We start from the raw sequence: 12,113 nt of genomic DNA, 5'->3' as shown, positions 1-12,113 counted from the left end.
GGAGTGTGTAGCATGATCAACATCTAAGAAAACACAGGTCATTTTTAGGCAACTCTAGAATAAATCTGGTGCTGTATCACTAAAACTAATGCTCAGAAAAGTCATACACATCAATTTAGTGCTGAGACAAGCATCCAGCACTCTGCTTTAGATACCTTAGAGAAGATTATACCAAACTGATTAAAAGCACTGTGTATTAACTTTTAGTATATAGGAGACTTGATTAAAATGAGAGGTGAGGCAATCAAAGTATAGTACTTGTATTGTTTTCAGAAATTAATATTAAGCACACTTTATTGTGACTTGAACTTCTTAGTGTGACTGGCTCTTTAAATGAAATGCCCTTAAAATGATGCAGGATGGGTGATGAAATAGCAAAAATGTCTATCTTAAATAATAATAATTCAGAGGGAACATAGAGACTCAAGTCAGGAGTACAGAAAATAAGACTGAAGTAGTAAACTTTTAAGTCAAACTGCTTACCATCTCAATATTTGACTTAACTGAGCAGATATTATCTAGTAATGGTGAACATGACACTGCTGTACTGGAAGGAATCATTTTTAGTTAGCCTATTTTTCTGTTAGGTATTTTCCACTGTATAAAACTTGGCAAAACCATAAAGTGAAACTTAGAAGCTAGCAGACAAAGCTGTATGATCATGCCATCTTTCAAATCTTAATTATGAAGCTGTCAGAGGATTTATGAAGTTAATGTTTCTGGACAGTCATGATGCTGGTAGTTGTAAAGCTTTTTAACTGCTAGAAAAAACTATTAAGTTGAAATGTGTTATAGGATTGGAATGGAAGCTGAACAAAAAATGCTTTTGGTCCTAATATGTATTGTTAAAAAATAAAGCTGTATTTTTAATAAATTCTGTTGTGCTCCTAATGTTTCTGATGATACTTTTGAAGTGCAATAGGGAAATATAAGAGAAGTAGTTGACAGGGACTAAATGGTAGGTTTACCAGCTTTTAGTTAAAGGAGATGATACATCTTTATATGGATAGGGAAAGACTAAAATGATTTTTGAAGTTAAAGAATTCTTTTAATACTGGTTTCAAGGCACAGTTATCTTTGCTGTTTCTTACTTGTTCAGTGATATAAAGTTAAACTTTGTTTGTATAGCTGTCCAGCCAAAAGCAAGTCATGCTCCTCATGGACTTCAGAGGTGATCAAGTATTGTTGAAGTTCCTGACATAGCCCTACAGCAACAGGTTTTCCCAAACAAGCTGATAGCTTGATATGTAAAGCACTTCATCTTGTAATATAGATCTATTCAGGTTGTTTGCAAAAGGAATTGAACTTTATTTTCTTGGCTTTGTATTCATTTGCCTTCATACTGTTTACTGAGGCTTTTGCTTTCTCTGTTTGCAAGAGAGAGGTGACCTGCAAGACTCACACTCAGACAGGAAAATACTTGCTTCCTCTGTCATCTTGTCAAATGACTGCCTTTGGAAGAGACTACGTTTTGTTAAAAGTAAACCCTGTCTTTGTTAGCCAGCAATCCAGCAATTCTAGCAAGATGTGACTTTTAAGTACAGTCACCTTCCTGTAGATTGGATATCGTCAGGGTTAACGTAACAGAGGCTGATCATCGTTTTTGCTTTTGTTTCTTCATATATAGACCAGTCTTCCGAGAGAACATTGTGAATACAGGCACTCTTGTATTTTCTAAAGTATATTAGAAGGGGTATTGATAAACTGCTTTTCTGCTGTATAGAGAAGTGAGTCCCAGGATATCCTAACTGCTAACTTGTATGCTGCCTCGTAGAGCAGGTTTTGAACTTTCAATATTGTTTCTGAATATTCCTTGCAAGCTTGAGGTTATGTTAATGGCAACAGCTTTTTCCTTGAGTCCCAAAGAAATGCCAAAATGGTCTACTTGATGCATGGAAATCCCGGCTAGAAACTGCAAAAGTACACTGAACTTTGAAAGTGGATGATTGATGAAAGAAATCGTCAGTTGCTTTAGTCTGATACCAATCTTCATATCTGTCATGCTGCCAAAATGAGGAGGAACAAACTGAAGATAATCCTATGGGAAAATGTTTAAGTCCAACGTGGAATCTGTGTACACAAGACACTTTGTGGGGAGAGGGTTACACAATGTCCTTGCCCACTACTTGACTTTGGAGTGAGAATGGTTGGAGAAACAATGATAAATTTCAAAATCATTCAATCTCGGGCATTCAAAAAGCCTTCTTTCATGGAAAGGCTACTTTAACTGTTGTTACAAGGGAGTTGCAACATAAGCTTTTCAACAGTTGCAAGGGCTGGTTTTATAATGCCCAGCTACACAGAGTTATCAACTACTTAAATTTTTAGGTACTTAGCATCTAAGGGAAATTTAGCAATAACAGCAGTTTAAGAAGCAGAGGTAAATGTCTCTGTGCAAAAATACATGTAATACATATACAGGCAGACACTTTCCACTCTAAAATGAGAACTGCAAAGAGAGAGAAATCTTGTAATTTGTGCAAAGCCAACTCACTTTTGGGTTATAAGTAATTGATAGCAGGTCCTTGTCTTGCAGATGGCAAAGAAAGGGATGTGGGAGTCGAAGTGTGGATCTTGAATCGTGTGGGGTTTGTCATTTGTTTTTTAAATGGGGAGAACTAGACTTCATAATTGTTTTTGAAACTAGGCAGACTTTGACTGTCTGTATTAATACACAACTAGCCAAGGCACCTTCCCTTCTAAAATTTTGTTTCTGTAATGGTTAAGTGATAAATTTTAGCCAAAGGAGATGTGTGCCAGTATTGAATTTTCTTCTTCCTTATTATAGAGCTGGTCACCTTAGCTCTTAAATACTTCATAGTGGGCTAAATCCAAAATGGTTTGTAGTTTTAAAATACTGTGCGCTCTAGTTGATTTTTACAATGGTGTGCTTGTTGATACCAAGACAGGACTTAAACTAAGATTTTTGGAGCTAATGGTCTGGTTCTAAGGATGATCCATCCATATCTTTGCCCATTCATTTTCTGACACTTGACTTCTTGTTGGCTTTGAATTCCCACGGAAGCAAAGATGGGTCTTGGACGTTTGAATGAGGATGTACTGCAGGGGAATCCAGGGGGGAAGATGTAGTGTTTAGGGACATAAGACACATCATGTAGTCGGGTGTCTCTACTAAACTTAATTGTAGAAACTCGTCTGCCCAAGGTAAGTTGTTTCTATTTCTAAAGCTGGGAAAACTGTATCAAGAATAGTCGTTTAAGGGAAAAGTAAAAATATCAGACTGAAGCTGTTGAAAGTTGGTACTGACTTTCACGGGAAACATTTGGAAAATAAGTAATAGATGGAAAACTAAGCATATTGTGCAAGGACCGTGGTGCTTTGAGAAGCTATTAGGGCTTCATTTGAAGTAAAAAGCAAATCTTGCTTTTCCTGACAGAAGATTATCAATGGCTTTGAAACAAACTAGGAAAACTTGGCTTTTTTTATGTATGGTGGGAGCTGATGGGTTTACTCTTTCATACCAGAAAATAGGTTTTTGCTTTCTTCAGTTACCTCTCCTATCCTATTTTAATGAGGGCGATAGCTATGTAATAGTAGAAGAAATTTTTTGTGGGTCTTCACTTGTCCTCATCCTTACTACAGGGTATGTGTAATAAGGGTTTGAATAGGGCCCAGAACATAATAAGAGACAAAAAAATGGAAATCACAATGCATTTAACCTAAAACTTTTTCAGAATTTCTGCCAGTTTCAGCTACCTGGCCTGCATGGGTACTTTAAGTTGTTGTGGTTTTTGCAACAACACAAGTCTACATCACTGAAAGAGATGAAAGCTTTTAAACATTGGGTCATAAGTAAAGTGTTAAAGAAAATCAGTTGGAAATTGATACTTTTGAATAAAGTGTCATTTGAAACAACTTAAAATCAATGTGCTTAATGTTTTGTGGAAAGCATTAAGAACTCAAAGAAATGGTTATTGGCAATGATGTGAAAAGTTAAAATTAAACAGCTTGTTGGTATGAAAGAATATAGTCTTTCATACCAACACATGAAGAATGGCACTTTATTAATTTGGAGATAACATTTAAGATGTGATTTGCAAGCAAAAAGTTATGGACTAGAGGTAAGGAACTCTGGCATTCCTGGTCTTAATGTTGTTTTCTATTTGGGAAACTTGCTTGGTGCAGGAAGTGAAGAAAAAAAAAATTAGTTTTACATTCAGAAAGCTCTGGGTGACGTCAGAAGTTAACTTCACGTGTTCTTAGTCATAATTGGCCTTATGAACAAGGAGGGATGATTTTAAGTTTGTCATTCTTCAACAATGAAAGGTACTGACACAGATAGTAGAAGTATTCATGGTTGTAGATTCTAGGAATACATGTAAACAAACACTGAAGAATTACATTTGCAATGAATTTAAGATTAATATGTTAACTAGTGCTTGCAGATAATGCAACTGGACAGCCTGACAACTGGTGGATGAATCAAGTTTTGCAGGAAAAGCTTTTTGTAAAACACTGGTATTTTAATATATTAATAATAGTGTAATTGCCACTGTGTTTATTTCACATATGTGATGGTTAAACTTGCCAGGATGCAAATACTGCATACTTGTGAATGTGTATTTTATATTGTGGATGTGGAGGATGGGACTTAAGACCTCAGTATCAGAGGGAAATAGTTGAACAATTATGAAGCCAGTTTAAAAAAAAACCAAAGTATGTATAGCCTGGCAGAAGAAATTGCTGGTACTGTCTGAAATAAGCTAACAAATCTTGTGTCTAAAGCAAATACGTTTTCAAGGAAGAGGGTTTTGAGTTTAACTTCTTGACCTAAGGATTTGTGGGACATGGGAACCCTGGTAAACTTGGATTCCTTAATCTCTACTTCTTTGTTAAATTATTAAACTCACTTTAAATCAGTTTTTACTAAAATCATAATCTGAATTCCTCTTGTTCATTTTGATAGTGCATCTTCCTTGTTCAGTTTCCTATCTTCTGTCAAATTAATTTCATTTATGTATAGCTCCCTAACAAATCACCACTTTTACATAGTCAAGTAATATAATTATGTGCTTTGAAAATCTGTGTAACAATTTGCTTATTATGTCAAGCTTAAAATGTGTTCAGCAGTGAGGTGCAGTCTGAAGTGTGATTTGTAGTGATCATGACAAATGTGGCGATTCTGTCTAGTATGAGAGAATTGTATGGCCATCTGAGTAGTAAGATTAAAAATCATATTTATGAATCTTTAAAGTTATGATTTGTCAAATAACTTGGAATTTGACAAATTTCCAGTTCTATTTATTTTACTTTTTGTGGTGGTAAATTTAGGGTGCCTCCGTAACATGGTAGTGGTAGTTCCATGGATCTTGCTTATGGGCATTTAACTAAATAACATGACATAATGAGCTACTTGGCTATCCATGTAATATTCTCTCTAAAAGATTGAAGCTATAACGACATGTGTAGTGTTTGTTGCTTTACTGATTTTAAACCTACCTTGCATTGGGCAAGGCAAAAAGCTGGTTTTATTCACTGCAGCACAGAAATAGAAACTGGAGTTGCATGTAACATTGCGATTGACTGGGATAATCTCAGGAGGCTTTCTCAGTGTCATCAGCCCACCACTTGCAACCTTGTTTTCAATACAGATGCATACATCTCCAGTAGACCTAAAGAACAAAGGAAAAAGCTGAGTGCTGGAGAAGCTTGGTATCTGGCAATCTCTTGTTTACTTGCATAACCTGACATGAAATCAGCTGATATTTTATATTGAAGAATGAATATGGAAATTTCTTTGTGCATGAGGGATCAAATTGCTTTTAGGAGGAATGCATAGAAACCATTTTTACTTCAAATGTTCCAGTTGTTTTATTCTAAAATCCTGAAAGCTCCTTGCTCAACATAAGTGTTATTTAGAGATTAATACATGCCATTTTTAACTATGCTTCTTTCACTAATCCCAAGGTGAAGCCGAGTAAGTTGTATTAATGCAACAAATGTTTTTGGAGAGAATAGCTTAAAAATCAGTAGTTCATGTGCTGCTGACTGAGCACACAACTCATAGTTTTTCATTCTTACACTTGGTGCCCTGAAAAATTTCTGAAGTGGGAACTTAATGTGGAATAATTGACTCTGGCATAAGCAATTAATGTGATCCAGTATTCCTAACTGCTAGCTGGAAAGACAGAGGACTGCTTGGGTTTTTCCTAATACACAGCTTGCTTCCATGGGGGAGGTAAATAATGTGCTAAGAACAGTGAACATCTGAGCAGAAAAGCTGCATCTCCTTCCTTTGAGGAGGGCCAGATGCCTACTTAAAGATTATTTTATTTTCTCCCCATAGTTCCTATCCTGCTGCAGCGTAGCTCAAAACCACATGCAATGAAGCTAGTTTAAAGCCTGTGGAAAGTACAAGACTTTTTGTAGTGCCATGAACTTGAGAATGAAAAACTATTCTTGTAGAACATACCCATCAACTTTGCTTTCTTATAAACCCTTAACTGATTTAGCTTGCATTGACATTCTGTGCCTTTTCTGTGTCTTGTCTACTTCTTTGCTCTTTCCATTAGATCCTCCTACTACTACCACTCGACTGCCCACGATTCCCTGGCATCCTTCGACTGATGGCATCACAGGTTTAGCAACAGAACCTAGAATAATAGATTTCCCAACATCAACCTTGCCAGCCATGCAGGAAGACACTTGGGGTACCGTCATCGGTAGTGCGGTGGGTGGGGCGCTCTTCCTCATACTTGTCAGTGTTCTGGTTGGAATTATCTGCTATAGGAGAAGACGGACGTTTCGTGGTGACTACTTTGCTAAGAACTACATTCCGCCATCAGATATGCAAAAAGAGTCTCAAATAGATGTTCTTCAGTCAGATGATGTGGATTCTTACCCTGACAGTATAAAAAAAGAAATAAAGCATCCAATGAACAGCTTAATATCTAAAGATTATTTAGAAGACCCTGAAAAACCAGAGTGGAACAATATAGACAATATTAACAGGTACCAGGAACGTTATGAAAGACCAATGGATTACTATGAAGGTGGAACATTGGGAATGAAGTATATGGGTGGTGAATGTTACGATGACAATGAAGAAGACTTTGTTTCTCACATAGATGGCTCGGTAATATCTCGGAGGGAGTGGTATGTGTAGTATCCACTGAAAACTAAACGTGTACCTACAGTTCATTTCATTGGCTGATCACTTTCAGATTGTTTATACTTACGCAAGAGGAGGAATAAACTTTTTGAAACTGATTTTTTTTTTGAAGGTTTTTATATTGTGACTTGACACAATGGAAATACTGAATCTGGGGAAAATGTATTTGAGCTGCTTTTTTTTTCCCAATGCTGTACTACTGTTTAAGATTTGAGTTTTAATGCAGAGTGCTTATATTGGTCTATGTCAGAGGTAAAAAATGCTAAATTAAAGTTGCCATTCAAAATTGTTCAAGAATAAAAAGTGGCTGTCTTGGCTCTCTGATTTAAAAAGAAGTTTACCTAAGGCAATGATCAAATATAATCTTCGGGGGCTTCTACTTCGCAGATTACGTGAATTACTCCAATCTAGATACCATCCATGGTAAACTTAATGCTTCTGTATAGCAAATACTTTACCAATTAAAATGAGTTACAGCAGAATCAAAGCTTTATTTTTAGGTTTTTCTGCACAAAAATAAATACCTCTTAGCATTTTAATGAGCCTTCCTGTAACTATGTACTTAAAAGAAGTCATTGCACTGAAACTAACTTATGAACAAAATTTTGAGGAGTAACTGTGTAAACAGGTCAAAGGCTTGTCTTCGAATAAGATAAAAAATTATTTTTTATAGTGATTGATTTCTAAAGCTTATGCTAATGTCTGTATATATACATACAGTAGGATATTTTGTTAGGCCTGTTAGGCAGGATGTCAAGACTCATTAACGAATACAAAACTGTTTTTGCAAGTATACAGGGTACAATATTAGAGACCTGTTTCTGAGGCTTTGTGGAAATCTTACTATTGAACTTGAAAGCTGGAGAATTGGACACAACTAAGAAGAAAACTCTAATAGATTTCGCAGCTGGAGGCTAATGTGAATTTGCTTATTTTCCTGGGTGGCAATAAACATCAAGCATGCTAAGAGGTGTCAAAGCATTTGCTAGAATTTTTATGACCAGAAGTTAAAACAGTGGTTTTACGCTGCTTCTGAATAAGTCACAGTGCTTGCTTTGAAGAGGGTAACTAGAATTTCAGATTATTAGTAGGGCAGTGGACACTTGCATTGCTACTTCATATAGTGAAAACACACTTTCTGATGGTGCAACTACAGAATCTATGAAATGTGAGTTTAGATAAATTGTGCAGTCTCTGTACCGCAGTGGATTTGTTTCCCCTGCAAATAATTGATACTGATTTAACAACACGTTCATGTTCTTGTTCTTTCAAATGACATTGTATGCACTGTATGTGGGACATCTCGTTTGACACCCGAAGTAGTTCTACTTTGTCTTGAGCAGGTTCACCAAACTAATTCTGCTGATTATGTAGGCAGGAATGAAATAACTTTAAATGAATTACAGAACAATGATAAATTCATAATTAGAATGGTAGATCCTTTGAAGTGCCATTTTAAAGTGTTTAGCTCAAGAAAATGAAGCTGATAAGGCTATTAATATTTGAAGCCTGAAAAGGGAAAAATCTCTGCTACCTTTAAAATGAAATAGGCCGCATAATTATGGCTGCTTCATGAGCATTCATGCCGGAAGTTCTTTTCTATCCTCATGATCTTTGGTAGCTTACAGTATTTAGAGCTTCACAAAAATAGTTGTATTGAGCATTGTAGACAATACACTGTGATTGCCTATGACTGCATGTCTTCAAAATTAAGACAACAGCTTTATTTGAAATTCAAATGGAATAGCATCCCTAAATTTAAGTTCATGTTTGGATTAATGAAGTACTGATATACAATTGACCAAAGTCTCAAGAACAATGGCAAATGATATTGTGTGTATCTGTAGTTTGAGTGCAAACACAAGGGAAGGAGTTAAATTTCGAGCAGAAGGTTCTGATCCAATTATTTCTGGAGTAAAGAGATCATACCTCTCTTCAAATAAAAAATATTTGATATATCATCTTTAAAAGATGGTGTTACTTGGAAATAAATGTAACCATAAACCTGTTCTCCACATGGGATATCTTGCTTTTGTCTCTGTGGATTTTTTGGTTTGATTTTTAAAAATATATATATATTTAATTCCTATGGGTTAATAAGTTGAAATGTTTTGGAGTTGAAGTTGATAATAGGGATAGGGCTTACGCATGTTGCAATGTTTTGTACATTATGTCTGCTGTAAAAAGAATTGATTGTAAGTACAAATGGCTGTTGTGTGAATAAACTTTTTGTTATGTTCTGGACGTAGGTAGTGTTCAAAAATGTTTGACAGGTATGTTCTTAAAATTGGAGATGAAAAAGCATAATAAAAGATAAAACCAGAGGCTGGGTAGAAGGAACTAAAGTATTTAAGCTGTTTAAGATGGGCTTTATGGGCTTTTTAGCATTTCCTCTTGGAGACCCTAAACAAGTGTCTTTAGAAACTATTTTAAGAAGTATGAACCCTGAGAATGATAAATAGGGATAGTTGCTGTCTAAACAGTTTCACTTTAACCACAGCTGATACACTATCTAGGATTCACATTCTTTAAAAAAAAAAAAAAAAATTTTTTTTTTTATTTTTTTGTTTTCAGTTGCTGTAGCTCTGCTTTAACCATATTTCTTGGAGTGAATCAATTCCCATCTATTTCTGACCAACTGGTGGTTAAAATGCTGCTTAGCTGGCACCATGCATCTTAGGTGCTCTTTGGCTTGTTCAGCTTGGCATGGTAGTCTGGGTTTCTGATCATTCCTCTGGTTTGATAGAATTTTCGTGCCTACTTTTTTACCAAAGCAAGTCAAAAAAGCAAATTAAATGAGCCCTGTGGTAATTGCACTTCAGTTCAGTTCCTGTATATTGCTACATTTGCTGGGATATTGCTGTTTTTCCTGGTGTTCAGAGGTAAATACGTGGCTATTGTCATCTTGCCCAAAATGGGATTCAATGGCTGAACTTTCAATGAAAGTATAATACTTCATGGTGTTTTAATGTTATAGCAGAATTTACCAGAAAAAAAGGCACTATAAATTCAGTACAGTATGAAACAGTCAAACTCATCTCTTGTAATCACAAGACCAAAGCATCTTCATGAATTTGGGACCTAACAGTGTGTATTAGTTACCTGCAACTTTCTCACTTAAACAAGAGGACACCCAGTGTAAACTAAACTTAAGCCAATTAAAATGCAGTGGTTAAGTGAGCCTTCCACTGATTCATGTGCCCATTCTTCAGGAGAAGATGGGAATTATGGTTCTTATGTATATAGACTGCTATCTGACGGACAAATGGAGCTTATGCCAAGAAAGCTGTTTGTGGAATAGAACAATGATCACTGAAGGTGTTATGTTAATCTTCTGGAGTGAATTAGCTTCCTGCAAGTTGTTATTCTATGACTTTATCCCTTAACTTTAAGACAGTTGCAAAAAATGCTTATTTCAGTTTTGTTCAAGCTACTTAAACATACGTGCGTGAGTCATCCCAGGGGAGTATTGCTGTCAGGTCTTTCATGTGCAGTGAGAGGACAGGAATCCCTTTATCAGATTGGAAGTAAGGTGGTTTGTTTGGGGTTTTTTTGTTGTGTTTTTGTTTGTTTGTTTGTTTTTTTAAATGAGGGATGAGAAAAAGATGACTTTGTCCAGATTTCCAGCATGCAGGCAGAACAGCGTTAGAGTTATGAGTAATTGATAAAACATATTGCATAGTTTGGGCTTTTTGACCTGTGGATAGAATATACAGCTTAAGAAGCTCTTAAAATTTCTTCTGGTAAGAGATTAAATAGAGGATGGTTGTGTGGTATTTGGAGAAACGCAGCATGTGATTATTTCTGAAGGAAAATAGCTGAAGTAAACTGCATTTAGAAATATGTTACAAGAATAGAGCTGTGTTAATTTTAAACTCCTTTGCTGTTACCTTTCTGATCCAGTAATCAATGTAGATCAGAGCATTATTTCTATATGCTACCTATATTTTACAGGAAAATGTTTTAGTGAAGGTAATGTGAATTATTCTAATTGTACAACTTTTTGATAAGCCTGTTGGTGCAAGTTTGAAACACTGATGATACTGAATTAAAGTATGCTAGCAGGTTTCAGTGTTGTGAGACTTAAAACTTACTGAATTTGTAGCATAGTGAAATGGGTGACCTTCAAAGACTGACAAGCATGTTAATTTAGTATGAGTTCTTAAACATCAGATTTGACAATGCTGAGGTCAAAAGAAAAATTATTTTAAAAGAAAAAAAAAAAGCTTTTCTCCCCCCTTGATAAACTTATTTATAAAAATGACTTTCTTGTAGGTTGAAGCGTGAAGTCCTAGAGATGATAGGTGGTCTTAGGGGTTGCTTTGATAAGTGTAAGCAAAGTATTAGTGAGTTGACGTGTTCATTGCTCATAGTAGTATATCTTTTTTCCCCTGCTTTTAAGTTTCCCTTTTTCCTTTCTGCAGACTTTAGTGGCTTTAAAGAAAGATTGCCAATAAAGCCATAGTTGTCTAGCTTTTTGAATTAACGCCTCATTTGCTCATGTAAGTGCAACGCATGTGTTCTGTAACTTCATCTTGCCTTGAAATCAAAAATAAAAGTATGCAGCTAGTATTTATTAAAAGTAGTCAATGACATTTTTTAAGTCACATTAGTGATTCATGAGGTCTCTTAATTTAACCAGTTTTTTAATTGGGTAACTGGAGCAAATACTACAAGAGTGCTAGTGCAGGACGAGGCTTTCTCTTTGGTCATGGAAGGAAGAAACACTTCTCAGAGCAATGCTGAAATAGCTTATCTGAGTATTGAAAGTATGTGAACTTCTGAAAGGTGTAATCTATGCTATCACATTGCAGATGTGCCATTTAAGCAGACATCTTCTGTTGCTGTAGCAGGGGCTGTGATTGGAGCAGTCCTTGCTCTTTTTATCATTACCATCTTTGTGACAGTGCTGCTGACCCCAAGGAAAAAAAGGCCATCCTATCTTGACAAAGTGTGAGTATGTGTTGGATTTTTTTTTTAA

At 35.7% G+C, this 12,113-nt stretch overlaps 1 protein-coding gene across 4 annotated transcripts in view; it reads left to right on the top strand.

Annotated features, from left to right (window-relative positions):
• The window catches only part of NECTIN3 (nectin cell adhesion molecule 3), a 72,126-nt gene that overhangs the window by 42,653 nt on the left and 17,360 nt on the right, over nucleotides 1-12,113 (top strand). For 3 of the 4 annotated variants that reach the window (XM_052794504.1, XM_052794505.1, XM_052794506.1), the window contains exon 6: nucleotides 11,947-12,085. In XM_052794504.1, the coding sequence (XP_052650464.1) occupies nucleotides 11,947-12,085 (139 nt within the window). Of the gene's footprint in view, nucleotides 1-6,533; nucleotides 9,377-11,946; nucleotides 12,086-12,113 lie in introns of those variants that run through there. The other variant, XM_052794503.1, reaches the window with a different exon arrangement.

Source organism: Harpia harpyja, chromosome 8 (genome assembly GCF_026419915.1).
Source record: "Harpia harpyja isolate bHarHar1 chromosome 8, bHarHar1 primary haplotype, whole genome shotgun sequence".
Lineage (NCBI taxonomy): Eukaryota > Metazoa > Chordata > Aves > Accipitriformes > Accipitridae > Harpia > Harpia harpyja.
This window is presented reverse-complemented; position numbering and strand designations above follow the sequence as displayed.